This window comes from Musa acuminata, chromosome BXJ3-4 (assembly GCF_036884655.1).
Source record: "Musa acuminata AAA Group cultivar baxijiao chromosome BXJ3-4, Cavendish_Baxijiao_AAA, whole genome shotgun sequence".
Classification (NCBI taxonomy): Eukaryota; Viridiplantae; Streptophyta; class Magnoliopsida; order Zingiberales; family Musaceae; genus Musa; species Musa acuminata.
This window is the reverse complement of record NC_088352.1, coordinates 35,226,682-35,241,704: the sequence shown is the minus strand read 5'-3', so window position 1 is coordinate 35,241,704 and position 15,023 is coordinate 35,226,682. Positions and strand designations below refer to the sequence as shown.

At 40.0% G+C, this 15,023-nt stretch overlaps 3 protein-coding genes across 3 annotated transcripts; 1 reads left to right on the top strand and 2 right to left on the bottom strand.

The window, feature by feature from the left end:
- Positions 1 to 5,058: 5,058 nt before the first annotated feature.
- Positions 5,059 to 5,916, bottom strand: LOC103979475 (pectinesterase inhibitor 9). Its single transcript, XM_009395678.3, has one exon. The coding sequence runs from the start codon at positions 5,837 to 5,839 to the stop codon at positions 5,249 to 5,251; it is 591 nt and encodes a 196-aa protein (XP_009393953.2). The 5' UTR covers positions 5,840 to 5,916; the 3' UTR covers positions 5,059 to 5,248.
- A 135-nt stretch (positions 5,917 to 6,051) lies between these two features.
- LOC135636063 (uncharacterized) lies at positions 6,052 to 8,353 on the bottom strand. Its single transcript, XM_065147602.1, has 5 exons — positions 8,228 to 8,353; positions 8,006 to 8,111; positions 7,678 to 7,918; positions 6,702 to 6,824; positions 6,052 to 6,595 (listed from the first exon to the last, which is right to left on the bottom strand). Exons 1-5 carry the CDS (start codon positions 8,299 to 8,301, stop codon positions 6,474 to 6,476), a joined length of 666 nt encoding a protein of 221 aa, XP_065003674.1. The 5' UTR covers positions 8,302 to 8,353; the 3' UTR covers positions 6,052 to 6,473.
- Positions 8,354 to 10,505: 2,152 nt separating this feature from the next.
- LOC135636409 (uncharacterized) lies at positions 10,506 to 10,889 on the top strand. Its single transcript, XM_065148096.1, has one exon. The coding sequence runs from the start codon at positions 10,506 to 10,508 to the stop codon at positions 10,887 to 10,889; it is 384 nt and encodes a 127-aa protein (XP_065004168.1).
- The last annotated feature ends 4,134 nt before the right edge of the window (positions 10,890 to 15,023 follow it).

Sequence of the window (15,023 nt, the reverse complement as noted above, 5' to 3'; positions counted from 1 at the left end):
CGAGCTCACATACAAAAAAAAAAAAAAATCCTTTCATAAAAACAAAAGTAGTTAAGTACTCACTCGATGATCGACCTACGTAAAATCGAGATTGGATGAATTTTTGAGATAATCCGTTTGATATTTTGATTAGTCCTGGAACAAAAATAAGAATTTTAAATAAACAATAATTACTATAGTATAATGAGTTTTATAATAAATTTAATTAGAAAAAATATTCTATAGTATAGGTAAAATATTTCTCTGATCGGACTCGTCTGCTAATTGTATTACGTGTTATTTATGATTGAGATAAATATTTTTTTCATTCAAATACTAAGTACTTTTAATCATTGTTGCTTGGGTTGATGTATGCGGAGATTTTGGATGAAATATTGCTGAATCTTTAGTTATGTTGAGTACTAAAATATGGAAACCAAGTTCTTTTGATCCATGATAACCTAATCAAAGGGACCTAATCACTGTTTATCCTCTTAGCCTCACCCGTGAGAATCCCTTTGCAAGGAAGAGGATGCAGTCGACCACTCATTCGCTTCAAACAGAGATTTCACTGTACCTCGAGTGTGCAGAGAAAAGAGATGAATCATCCCCACCTGCAATGAGTTCATCACATCTCAGAGCTCACTTGTTATCCTGTCGGATTAGCAGCAGAGAGCTTTAAGGTGAGATCGAGACAGACAGCAGCTCAGCCATCATGCACCAGCTTCAGGTTTAATGAATAGACCTTTGCTGCTTTCAGCTGTTATGCCATGATGATTCGAACAAAAGGCTTGTCGAAACCATATTTCTGTGAGCTGCAGCTCATGTCCACTCGAATCGATCGAAGCAGAGAAACAGAGGATGGGACTTTCTGCTGACCCACTGCATCTCTTCTGTGTGTGCCTAATGATGACTGCAATCCTGCCCTCATATGTTTAAGAGACGTGACACTGTGGTCCTCTACTTTGGGAGGTAATTAAGAGGATCGCCGCTTGCCCACTTCCATCTTTCTCATCATCAAACAGCACAAAAAGCCCTCAGAGCCATCATTAGAGTGAATGTTCTACCAGCTCATTCTGCTTAGTTTCTTTACAGTGAGAAATCCCTTAGATTTAACTGAAGATAGCAATGTTGCAGCAAAAGTATGATGCAAAAATGGGGTTCATTGAATAGGGTCATTTTTCTTGGTAATCTTTACTTCATCTATGACGATGATAATGATGATCCTATAAAAAGAAAGAGAAGATAATTATATATCTTTTCACTGTCCAGATTCCTAGTGTAGTGATCCACGACATCCATAATATCTTATTGATTATAAGTAAAATATTAGGAGATAATATTAATGAAAGGAACTCTCCTAATTATCCTAATTTATGTAAGCCTATGCAATGATAAGATCTTCAAGTCTAGTTTTTTAGTCCTTAACAGTGTGGTGAAGTATCTTATTGATTAAAACATCAAAAGATATATGAAATCTGATATTTTATTTCAATTAAGACATTAAAGTTTTTTCTTATTACAGCTTATAACAGCGTAAAATAAAGAACTAAATGCAAAAGAGTAACGCTATGGATTTGGATTTTAGTGCAACTTCAACAGAAGCAAAAGCTTAGATTGATAGATACAAGCGAAGATCTCTGCCACGTGAAGATGTCTTGTATGGTCGTCAAGTTTCAAAAGACAAAAAAGACATGCAGACAGACACAGCCCAAGTTTCAGTCTTTAGATTTTTTTTTTTTTTGTTCTAACATTTTAAATACAAAACTCAGGTAAGTACAACACTTGAGATGATACATTGATTTGATCCCACAGGCACAACGCTTGCTTGAGATGAAGACCTGATTTGACTCGAGCTCTTCTTGATCAATACTCCAAAATATAACTTGTGTAATAAAAGAAAAAAAATCACAGCTCTTGATGTGATCACTTTGCAAGGGAGAAGAAATGCTCTGTTACCATGAAAAAGCAAACATATATTTATTCTGGAAAAGGTCCTCGTCAATCTTGGAGATAGACCCTCCATATAATCAACATGGAAAGTCTCAAATGTAGATATAAAAATCCCAACGTTTGGGTACTTATAATCAACATACAAGATAGAAAATTACTATATATATATACATATATATATATATGTATATGTATATATATACATGTATATATACATATATATACATGTATATATATATATATGTATATATATATGTATATATGTATATATATATGTATATATATATATATGTATATATGTATATATATATGTATATATATATATATATGTATATATATATATGTATATATATATATATATATGTATATATATATATATATATATATCTATATATATATATATATATATATATATATATATATATATGTATATATATATATATATATATATATATATATACATATACATATATATACATATATATATATATATACATATACATATATATACATATATATATATATACATATATATATATATGTATATATATATGTATGTATACATATATATATATATATATGTATATATATATATATGTATATACATATATATATATATATGTATATATATATGTATGTATATATATATATATGTATGTATATATATATATACATACATATATATATACATATATATATATATATATATATATATATATATATATATATATATATATATAGGATTTGTAATATTGTACATTGATAGTAAATACCCAAACATTCAAATTCAAATTTTTGTAGAGAAACTTTGCACCATTATATAGAGAGTCTATCTCCAAGATGGGGGACATTTAAAAATATATATATATATATTATTATTTTGTTTTCTTGACTATTACGAGCTTCAAAAGAAATGCAAAAGTTATTGGGGAATGTATTTTGTGTAATGACATTTATTAAGAAAACAAATCAAATATAAAATGATATTCGGTATATCTTCTTCGTGTAGTTTAATATTCGGTTAATATCTATTTTAGTCTTTTGGTCATGGATTATTTAAGTTCTTATAATTTACTCATATTTAAAATAATTTATATATTTTTAAAATGTAGCATATAAATCCCTCTCATCAAGTCTATGGTAATATACATTAGAGTCTACTTATGTGACATGTTGACTCATAATAAACTATTAATATAATAACATGTATAATTTAAGTTTAAAAAAGGATCCATTTTAACCCATGTGATTTTAATCATAATCACTTAAGCCCTTATTATTTTGTTCATGTCTAAAATAATCTTTATATTTTTAAAAATATAACATATAAGCCTCTCTTATCAAGTTTGAGTTAATAGACTTTAGACTCTACGTGACATGCGGACTTACAATATACTATCAATATAATAATACATATAATTTAAATTAAAAAAATTGATATTACCATCAATAGCGGGATGAGGCATCGTCGTGGAAATGACCATCAACAATAATACCAAGTTGTTGCTGTCTATTTGAGCATTGTATGCACGTAGCCTCTCCTATGCTTACGATAAGCTTATGAGCTTTTGATTAGGTAGATATGCATCGATCAGTCCAAGACTAGGCATGTAATGGTCTCTTGATCACTCTTCCTTCTTATAGGTGCCTTCATCTCACCACCTATCACTTTGTCATCTTTTGCGCCCCCACCTATCGCGCTTAGGATGGGGTGGTCCAACTCTCCCTCACCTCCACCTCCGGCCTCTCCTATCTTTGTCTTTCTTCTATCATTCGTTGCTTCTTATTTCTTGAATTACGTATGTCATTATATTAATGATTTATTATGAATCGATATGTTACGTAAATAGACTCTAATATCTATCAACTCAGACTTGATAAGAGAGACTTAAATATTATATTTTAAAAAATATGAGGATTATTTTATGTACAAATAAAATCATAAGGGTTTAAGTGGTACATGACCAAAATCACATGAGTTATATGTTATGTTTTAAAATTATATGTATCATATTATATATATATATATATATATATATATATATATATATATATATATATATATATATATATTAATAATTTATTATGAGTCTGTTACACGTAAAAAGATTCTAATATCTATTAACTAACTTATATATTATGTTTTTAAAAATATAATTATTTTAGATATGAATAAATTATAAAAACTTATGGTTCATGATTAAAATTACATTGATTAATGAACATGTAATATTTGATAAATCGAAAGGAATTAAGTCGTTTGGATTGTCTCTAAATACATTATTGTATCGATCGGTTCCTTAAATGGTATCTCATCTTTTTCTTGAAGTTGCAAACTTAGAGACATCAAAGGTAAAAGGGAAAGGTAATTTCGCCTGCTAAAGCTTGCTCCAGCGCGGCCATTTGGCTGCTGCTGCTGCTGCTGCACCTCCACGTGCAGCTGTCTCTGTGGCCCATCTCTTCCTCCCGCACTCCAAAGACATCCTCCCATCGCCATTCACACACATACACACTCTCTCTCTCTTCGTCTCTCCTAATTTATCATCGATCGGAGAGGAAACGACTTAAATGGATCGACCCAACCCCATCATAGCTCTTTCTTTATATCAGGACATGAAGATAGTACGTGACTTCACACTTTCCAGGACCGCAACAGGGAACGGTGACGGAGCTCGGTCATGGAGTGGGGAAAAATTGCCAGTGAGGTGGTGGTGGGAAATGACCAGCTTAGAGGTAATTGCCTCGATTTGTGTGTGCGAGTCTTAAACATCGCAACCAGTGGCGTAATATCCGGTGTCTCTGTCTGCTAGTGGATCCCTCACCCATCACTAGACTTTGTGCAGTGTGGATGCCTAACTGAAGCCATCAGGCCGTGAAGAGATCAGAGACGTGAAGTGTAGTCAAAGAAAGTTGACGAGCTGCCCTCCTTTGTCATGATGTAATATGGTCCAACTCCATAACCTTTGCTTTGCAGGTTCGTCTTCTTTTAGGTCGGGTCGGGTATGACGTCCGGCTTGAGATTAATCTTTCGTTCCTGTTTTGGTCGGAGGAACACTTCATTTGGAGAAGAAGAGCATATGAATTGGACGCTGATGAACAGAGCAGTAGCTATGTTTGCTCACAGCATTCACATCAAAACTTCGACTGGCATTATACATCCATAGAACGCTTAACAGCTTAATTTACATTACACTCTTCTCCTCGTATACGTACTTATAAGAGACATCCATTCATAGAGTCCATGGACAGCACAACACAGTTCAAAACGTAAGGGCGACGACGACGGAGGACCTCGAACCAGAAGACGAACCCCGCTTCAGTTCCTGGGGCCGAGTTGATTCACGAGAGCCAGGGCGTTGCTGGTGACCCGAGCCACGTCGACCACCTTCTTCCTGATGGCCGCCCGCACTGCGGGGCCGGCGTACTGGGAGATGCCGTCGAGGCAGGTCGTCTCGTCGGTGAGCGCGGCGCTGACCCAGGTCTGGACGTTGCTGAGGTGCCAAGCGAACCGAGGGCTACGCGCCCGCCCCATCCGGCCCATCTCCTCCATTGACTGCTGGAGCTGGTCGACGCTGTCGTGCATAGTCTCGATGCAGTCCCGCACCGCGCCGGCCTCCCGGGACCGGACCTTCTTCTGGCCCCCGGAAGACATCCGGCTCACGAAGGCGGAGGCGGACCGGGCCCGGTCGGCGCTGACGGCCAGGGCGGCTCGGGCCAGCTCCCGCTTGCTCCGGTGGACCGCCGGCGCGTAGGCCACCAGGCTCTGCTCGCACAGGGCGGGGTACCGCGTGCCCCTGCAGGAATCGCGCACGAACTCGGCAGGGGAGCTGGTGGCGGAGGTGAGGCAGCTGGCGGGGACGCAGATGGCGGCGGCGAGGAGAACAAAGGCGAGAGTGGAGCGATCCATTGCGGCGCTACTCTTTCCTTTTTCTCTCTTCAACACTAATTCACACAAAGCAGAGGTCTTCGAGATCTCTCTATATAGACCACGATGCCGACTAATTACAGTGCCACACGTGACACTGTCTATTCTTTATTGCCGTGGTTGTTCTTTCTTTAATGATCCTCGAGGGTTGCGCGAGATTGTGTGGATAACCATAACACATCATGGGCATGGAGCACAAATATATTGCTTTACGCTAAGGTGCTCCATCCCCATGTCCACCGGTCAAAAGGGCCATGGTTCCATCTACGCATCACGTGGGTGCAGCAGGCTGCAGGTACCCATGTAACATCAGGCTATACAATGTAGATAATGAACACATGGTTAACAGGTTTAACCACAACAAATCCAACAAGCCTGGGCAACATGTATCGAGATAATAGATTCGTGCTCTTACTGGCTGGCTCTATGTGAAAACATGCAAATAGCACAGGGCAACTGCTGGTTTGTTGATGCTGTGAAAGATACGCTTTCGAATAAAGTAGCGGCTACACTCGATCAATGTCGTCAAGGCATAGGTGGAGTAGATGAGCTGAAGCGAACAGATATCATATCCAGCGTAGCGTAATAGTGTCTCTATATGAAGATTAGAGTTGAGTCAGTGCCATTCCAAACCTCCCAACGTGGTGGAACCCATTCCTTCCCAGAAATCATTGCAGCCAACTTCTTCACTGTCCACTCCTTCCTTGCTGCAATCCCACTGCCCACTTCCATTTGCATCTGAAACATACCAAAGCTTTTTATGTTCAAAGTTTTATGACGGAAGCATATTGTGGAACGATTTCAAGGCGAAGGATTTGAGCAAAGCAAAACTAAGACGGCTTACAGTGATCGTAGAAGGGCTTATCTGTGGTTTCCACTGTTGTCTTCCCTCTTCTACTTCGCCAGGGCTTTGGATCATCACCAAGAACAATCATAGATTTTCGAGCTGTCACCCTCTCACCATCACCTGGAAAGCTAATATATTTTACCGATGCAGCTTTACAGAACAGATTCTGAATCAATGAACAATTGTAAGGAAAAGCCACGCCAAAATGAACCACAAAATGGTGTAGAGCAGATTATCATCATCAACGAGTGGAATGGTTACCATCTTGAAGATGGCACGATGACTGGAGCAACTCATGTCTATTGTGACACTAGAAGATCAAAATGATGATAGATGCTGGTGATAAATTCTGCAATCCTCTGTGCTATGCTATGCTTATCAAACAATTTCACATGGACTCCATTCAGACCCTCGATTGCTTGAGCACAATTCTTTTTCTTGTTTACCATACAAAGTGAAAGGTGAATTAGATGCTCAATATAAGATCCTAAAGCCAGTTTTCTAATGAAGAGTGAGACAAAAAAAAAGAGCAAAAATACTCTTAGGGCACCGAATAAGAACATTTTAATGCAGAGAGTAACATCAACTGTAAATAACGTTTATGACTTGAGTGATCATGGTTCGAATCAAAGAAACAATCTTTAATCTTGCCAAAATACTTTGGCGGGCTGCCATCCTTCAGAGTAAGATCAACTGAAGGTAACTTTTACACACCTTGACTGATTGAATTTTGAGCATGGATGTGCAACTAAATTGAGACAAAGGCTTTTGATTTTTGTTATTCTAGTGTAGTCTACTTAGTTAGAGAGAAATTTGCATGCTAACAGCGGAGCATAGCCTACATTTTCCTAGCAAGCATTGATAAAGATCATATAAGTCACGCGCCATCAAGAAAAATCTCTCATTGGATCAAGAAAGGTTTGAGGTATATATATGATTGGAGAGAGCTGATGGATGTTTCATGCTTACGAACCTGAAGAATCAAAGGGGTTCTTTCTTTTCCTTGAATTGTCGCTTCCCCCGGTATATGATTGTAGTTGAGGTCCCCCACTTTCGCCTCCTCCGGTGATTTCCGATTGTTCTTTTCCTTTGGCCGAGACCATAAACTGCCGGAAAATCACATCATGGAGAATGAATCTACCGCTCGCTTCATCGTTTTTACTTGATGAATCCTTGGTAGCAGAACCAATCGATGAAAAAGAGGTTTGCTTCACCTGCCAGCAGAAGAATATTCCAAACAGCTGCTCTTCGATCATGCGAATAGCATGTAAACATCATATGTTGTAACGAAGATGAGACACCTTAACTGATCTGTCAGTGGTTTTGATGAGCTTTCGATTCAAGAACTCGGAAAGTGGCACCGGCTGCTTGTTGGATGACCTTTTCGGATGATGCTCGTCGGGAACTCTGGAAATGTGCGTTTGCAGGGGACAAATCACAAGAAATCTTCCAGATCAGAGAGGAACACCACAGCCAAGAAACAATCAAAATAGGAGAGATCTGAGAAGGAAGAAGAACAGCACCTAGATTTGGAGAAGAAAGATGGTGGAAGAGAGGTCTGGCCGAATTCCCTCACTCCCGACGGTCTCGGTTTCATTTTTGTTCCCCTTTCTTCTTCTTCTTCTTCTTCCTTCGTGCTCTCTGGCCTGCTTGTAATGGTGGGAATTTGGGATACCTTGGCGGGAAAATTACGGTTTCTGCTTTCAATTCTCCCCGCCTGAATTTTGATCCACTGCGAAATTGCCATTTGCGTACGACTCTCCAGCCTATGCGTCTAAGCCACCTAAGCATAGTACTAGCAGTTGAATTGGGTCGAGTCGTCTTCATTTGACAGATTAAATTTCAAATTAGATCGATGTGAATCGTATTGTCTATATATGTATATATAAATATATATATGTATATATATATATATATACCTAAATTTGATCCTGGTATCTTTGACCTGACCGAATGGTTTGGTCGATGTGACGTTTCGAGTCGACATTCGCTCGCAGCAGCTTGGACCGGTTGGGGCTCCGTTAAAGCGTTCGTTTCGGCCCGACCCGAACCCATTTATCTGAGGGTTCACCTAAGATATCCTCTCATTTTGAACGGATCTAATTCACTCTCGATCTGCTGTGGGTTTCATCACATCAACCATCACCACAAATCATGACAGCTTAGTCATCCATTAACGGGTTATCGGATTGTCGAATTCTCCATGCGAATAGGAAAGAGACTAGTGCAGACTTTGGCACCGTATGATTCACTTAACGGTCAAATCTAATCCTCCACTTGTTAACGGGTGGATCGAACAGAGCATCTGGTGGGGTCCTCGACAACCTTGATGGACGCTCGCACCCGCTTGGGATTTACTATCAAGAGCCACGCTTTCCGTACATCTCGCAGAATTCACCCTTCGACTTACTTGACCTCTGGGGGCCAGCCGGCGTGTGGGGCGGCCGTCGAGTCCAGTGACGACGATGGTGACTGGCTGGGTAAGTCGAAAAATCGGTAGGAGAAAGTATCTAGTTAATGAATTATTGATCGGTACGACGCCGGTCTAACTGCCCTGATGGCACTTCCGTCAATTCCGTCCAAGTGTGGGGGCGTCGCGCCGATGCTAATCATGTACCAGCTTGAACAGTGTACTATCCCCGCATCGGCAATCGTGCCCCTTGAATCGTGGTCCTTGTCCGCCACGTGGGAAAATATCGGACGTCGATCTCGCGGCGGATAACAATAGCGGTACGTTGCACCCGCATCCAGCCTCCAAGATCCCCCTCTCTCCGGCACCACACGAACAAACCCTCTTTCCATTTAGAATGACTCTTTTGCCCCGGAAATCGATTCATCCATCCGTCTTGGTATATATGTACACAAAAGGCAAGTATTGATGGGTCCGATAACCTGCTTGACGCAATTCGAATCGGGTCGGATTATACGGAGATTAGAGACGGGATCAGGACAGGCAGTGCCTCGTCCTTGCATCTTCTATTCCAACAAAAGATCTTCGGCAATTATATATAATTATTACAAATGTAATAAACAATATAGGAATGAGAGTATAAATGTTTTATTGGATACCGGGTGGGGTCGGAAACGGATCTGAGTCGATAACACGTCTTTGTCGTGGTCAGTTGAATTATTTTGAGGGGCTAAGCCGCCCCTTACATTTCGGAGTATCCTCATCTGGCACCTGTTCAACACAATACAGCGGGGCAGGGGGCCACCACCGTGGTAAGTAAACGCTAAACTTATCGGTGGGTCAACCAGTCGATGATCCGATCGTAGTGGGACAGAGGGGAAAATAGTTAATATGATGAAGCGGTGGCACTTCGGTCATTTCAAGGGTACCATCTGGCAAATTGGTAGTTTCCGTCCAGGTTCGGGGCATATGCGGGATGAACTCTCCTATATAAGATGGCTCCGCTTGCGAGCCGCTCCTCCCCTAAAAATCCCCGACTCTCCTCCCCTTTGCGTTTCTCGTTGCTGTTCAAATCGCTCCTCTTTCTCTCCGTTACTCGGCGGCGATCGCCGTTATAACGGCGAGATTAGACGGAGTCCGGTCATCTTCTCCGTTCTCCTTCTCCTTTATTCGTTTCCAATTTCTTTCACGTTCCGTGACCTTTGCCGTGTCGCTCCTCTTCGTCGTCGGGTCAATTTAATTGAAACTGTGGTCCTTTTTTTTATTCCGTCCAATCTTTTTTTTTCTCTCTCTCTCTCTCTCTCTCTCTCTCTCTCTGATTTATAACGCTACTTGGGGGGTTGCATCTCCTCTTTCGGTGTGCTGACGTGGCGAGAATCGGAGGGGTTTCGATGTCGAGCCACGCCCGTCTCGCGGAGACACTTGGCGCGTCAAGGAAGCGGAAGGACCGGGAAAGCCCGCCCGACCTACCCCGTGCCCATCACGCGAGCAAGGCCGAGCCGGCTAAGGAACCGGCCTCGGCACGCTCGCCGACGGCTAAGGAGGGCAACCTGCTCCTGGCCGGCTACTTGGCGCACGAGTTCCTCACCAAGGGAACCCTCTTAGGGAAGAAGTTGGGACCGGGCCGGGCCGACTCGGGGAAAAGGCCTCTTGAGCCAGGCTCGGCTGAGCCGGCGGGGACCTACGCAGAGGTCTCGTATTTGCTGATGCGGGGCGGGGCCCATATACCAGGCGTGGTCAACCCCACTCAACTGGCTCGGTGGCTCCAGATGTGACGACGGCAGCAGTGTCGCGGCGATGACGGGAGGACACGTGGAGATCCATCGATCGAAGGTTCGATGAAACCCATGCACTGCTACTACTACATCTCGTTTCGCTGCAGTGGCGCGAGCTGGTGGGTGACACCAACGATGAGTGACTTACGAGAAAAAACTTGTCGAAGCTTTCGTATCATCTTTATCGCCATTTGTTATGTTTCTTTAATCTCTGCTTTCTTGTAGCTTTGGACGTAGCTGAATGCTGCTGCATTTCCCGTTTAAATGCAAGGACTGGTTTTTCTTTCTTACCCTCTCTCTCCTCTGCTGTTGCTTATTTTAAATGGCGTGCTTTTTACGAGGATCGAAATGTTATTCTCTTCGTGGTTCTGCTCCTACTTCGGTAGTAGCATCCGTGCTTAAGACAATGAACCATATGTTGCTGTGCGTTTGCTTTCGTGCATGCGGCTCGTGTTTGCTCTCAAGCTTTTATGAGTATCTAATTTGTGGGTACGTAAATGTTTGACCGAAGGCACCACATTTAAATTCGAAGCAGGGCGAGACGTGAGACTATGGTTCATGAGCTCGTGTTGATAAGAACAATTCTATGAGAATTTTCGGGTGCATGTTTATATTGTCTCGCAGGGATTATATTGATATATCAGCTAAGAAAAGAAGTGAGACTTTCTTATACTTTCTCATATATCAGCTATTGTGTCGATAAATTGGACTCGTTTTCCCTCTTTCAAGTGAACATGTTTTTGGCTCTTGAGCTGTTATGCACTATGTAGTTTCGCTAGTTAGATCTCTAGAAGTCCCCCTTAATTTCCTGGCTGTTTATAGGTTACATTATCAGAACTTACAGACGTCGAGTAGGCATTTTGTTTCCATTTGATTGCCTTAGAAGATGCTGGATGCTCTTATTCTGACATTAAGTAGCATGTGAAACTAATTAAATATAGCTCGGGAGAGAACTTTCTGTCTTTTTAGGGAAAATTTTCTCTCTTTTTGTATAGCTCTTGCAGAGACGTGACATTAGAATGGAAGATGTACGAGTTGTGCTGTGCAGTGTTCTCATGAATAGTGTGTATTTTCGTTCAGAGCAGTTGTGTAATCCGTTCTCATGATTCAGAAGGGAGGTGTGCGTTCAAGCATAACATGTTAAACGTATACGAGCTCTCCATACATTGAATGATCAGTTTCGAACAGCACGAGTTTCTGGAATCAATGTCTCTAAGCGGTAATCCAAGACAAGGCATCAGAGTCTCTAGCTACGGTCATCAAGAAAAGAGAGAACAGCATCAAGGCTGTTAGTAAATATTGGGAGTTAAAGAAAGGCAACTTGATGAGGCAATTGGAAGTGCATCTCATGGTAAAATGTCGACATGCATCGTAGCTAAATGTGTAAAGCAGTTCACGTCTGCCTTCAACACTCTTCTTGTCGCCATGGCTGCAGCCTTGCTTGCATGCGCGTGTCGTCCTGGTTGCCAAGATAGCGGATCTCTACCTGCATGCACTTTGCTGTGAGGTTCACCGAAGCGATCTATCACCAGAGGTCCTTTCTGTAGCAGGTTTCACCGCAGGTGGAGCTACATTTCCACCATCACGAAGCTTCAGGAGTGAAGTGAAGAACTCGTGGCACAGCACCCGCCTTCGTAGTTGTCTCCAGCAGCTGAAGCATGGGAACCGCATATCAACACATGAGTGCATTAGAGAGTGAGACGGGGAATATTGGTCTTCCTTTCCAGTTCGACACATCATCGTAAAACCACAAAAGCCAACCATGGACAGTCCAATAATATTTCTTTGACCGCACCGCAAGCGGTCAAGGAAAGATCAGTTATAAAAGGTAAAGGCGAATACGACGAATATTTGCTTGACCGCAGCGCAAGCAGTAAGGAATGACCTTTTATAAAAGGTAAAGGCGGATATGGTTATCGAGGTGGAATATAGTGTCTTTCTATCTCACAGATTCAATTCGAGAATCCTAATTTGAGCATGGGAGAGACCGCATCAAGAATCTTTTCGACACTAATCTTTATGCAGGGAAGCATCTTAGGTTCGGAACCACATCGAAGCTTTTTGCACATCTATAGCTTCCTGCACTATGAGCGACATCAAACCTTGTGATCATAGAGAGCAATTTGAACAATGTTAATAAGGTTGTGATCATCCTAACCCATAGTCGAGGTTATAAGATCCATTGAATTATCTGTGTAAGACCATGAAGCGTCCACAAGACAATCAAAGATCAAAAAGGAGATCAACTATGCATATAGCACGGATGAATTCATCAAGACAATGAGAAAGGGCTGCCAAACACTACGGCTATGAGTTCTAAGAAGTAAATTAAGTGTCAGATGGCAACATGGAGTGTCATAATAATAAGTTCAAAGCTGATCGCTACAACCAAACCAGACAACTGCTTCATTACTTCAATCACAAACACGATTCATCATATGAATGTCAGAGTAAGATGTAAGAAAATTATATATTGAAACGAAATAACGTACCTTCAACCATTATTATCAAGAATATCTATAGAGATTTCTTCTTGAACTTTGGCACGGCTCAGAACTCTCGGTGTAAGAAAGCTTTTTTGCTTTAAAGAGATGATTGAGCCCAGGGACCAAAGTCCTTATATATATAAATGTTCTCCCATCAAGAATATTTATTATCACCGAATCATAACGTTCAAAAATTAATTCAAATTTGTAACTTTTGGATTATAACGAAGAACTTTAATGATATTAAATATAACGGTTTCATAAAACTGAAATCATTTAAACCATAATAAATGAAGAAATTCATGATAATAAATTATGAATCTTAACGAGAACAGTTATATTATTATTATTATTATTAAATAAGATATTTAATAATAACGGTTACATACTACCACTTGGTCCATACGTTCATCTTAATAATTTGAATTAATCTTTCTTGAATAACTTTCTTAAGAAATAAATATACGAATCATAGCGATAAGTCCTCTAAGAGCAAGTATTATCATCCATGTATCACAATGTATTTAGTTTCTTAATCTCAATGTGGTAATATTACTTAATGAATAAATCTTATGTTTATTCTTGGTCCAGTAATAATATATTTTCTCAAAATAACGTACACATGAATGAGAAAATTTCACAATATATAAGAGTTTCAATATCATTACAAAGTAGAACCAAGTCTCATTTTCTCTACATGATCCTTGAATTTTAGAGGTGGCATGCCTTTAGTGGATCAGCAATCATCAATTCAGTGCTAATATGCTTAATGACCACTTTCTTTTCTTTTACACGTTCTCTTATTGCTAAATACTTAATGTCGATATGTTTACTTCGACTTTTACTTTTATTGTTTTTAGCTATAAAGACAATAGCTGAATTATCACAAAAAATTCTTAATGGCCTAGAAATAGAATCCATGATTCTAAGCCCAGAAATGAAACTCTTAAACCATACACTATATAAAGTAGCTTCAAAACAGGAGACAAACTCAGCTTCCATGGTAGAAGTAGCCGTCAAGATCTGCTTAGCGCTTCTTCAAGAAATAGCTTCACCGGCCATCATAAAAATATATCCTGATGTTGATTTACGAGAATCAACACAACCGGCGAAGTCTGAATCTGCGTAACTAATCACATCCAGATTGTCTGTATGTCTATACATAAGCATGTAATCTTTGGTTTCTTGTAGATACCTCATCACTTTCTTTGCAGCTCTCCAGTGGTCCATACCTGGATTACTCTGATATCGACCTAGCATCCCACAATAAATGCAATATCAAGTCTAGTATAGACCTGAGCATAAATAAGACTTCCTACGGCATAAGCATATGAGATATTTTTCATTGATTCCTTTTCAAGGTTATTCTTTAGGCATTGGTTCATATTGAACCTATCACCTTTCATAATGGGAGCAACACCTGGTAAACAATCCTTCATCCGAAATCTTTCTAAAAGTTTATCGATATAGGTTTCTTGTGATAGACCTAAAATGTCTCGAGGTCTATCTCTATGGATCTTAATGCCAATGACATACGATGCTTCACCAATTTCTTTCATGTCAAAATTTTTAGAAAGAAATTGTTTCACCTCATGCAGCAAACCCTTATCATTAGTTGCAAGCAAAATATCATCTACGTATAAAACAA

Excerpts from the sequence above, each read along its gene's own strand:
- LOC135636063 (XM_065147602.1), bottom strand. The coding sequence starts at position 8,301 with ATGAAACCGAGACCGTCGGGAGTGAGGGAATTCGGCCAGACCTCTCTT. Across the intron at positions 8,112-8,227 it reads TCTTTCTTCTCCAAATCTAG|AGTTCCCGACGAGCATCATC; the intron begins GTGCTGTTCTTC and ends GCACATTTCCAG. Across the intron at positions 7,919-8,005 it reads CCACTGACAGATCAGTTAAG|GTGAAGCAAACCTCTTTTTC; the intron begins GTGTCTCATCTT and ends TTCTGCTGGCAG.
- LOC103979475 (XM_009395678.3), bottom strand. The coding sequence starts at position 5,839 with ATGGATCGCTCCACTCTCGCCTTTGTTCTCCTCGCCGCCGCCATCTGC.
- LOC135636409 (XM_065148096.1), top strand. The coding sequence starts at position 10,506 with ATGTCGAGCCACGCCCGTCTCGCGGAGACACTTGGCGCGTCAAGGAAG.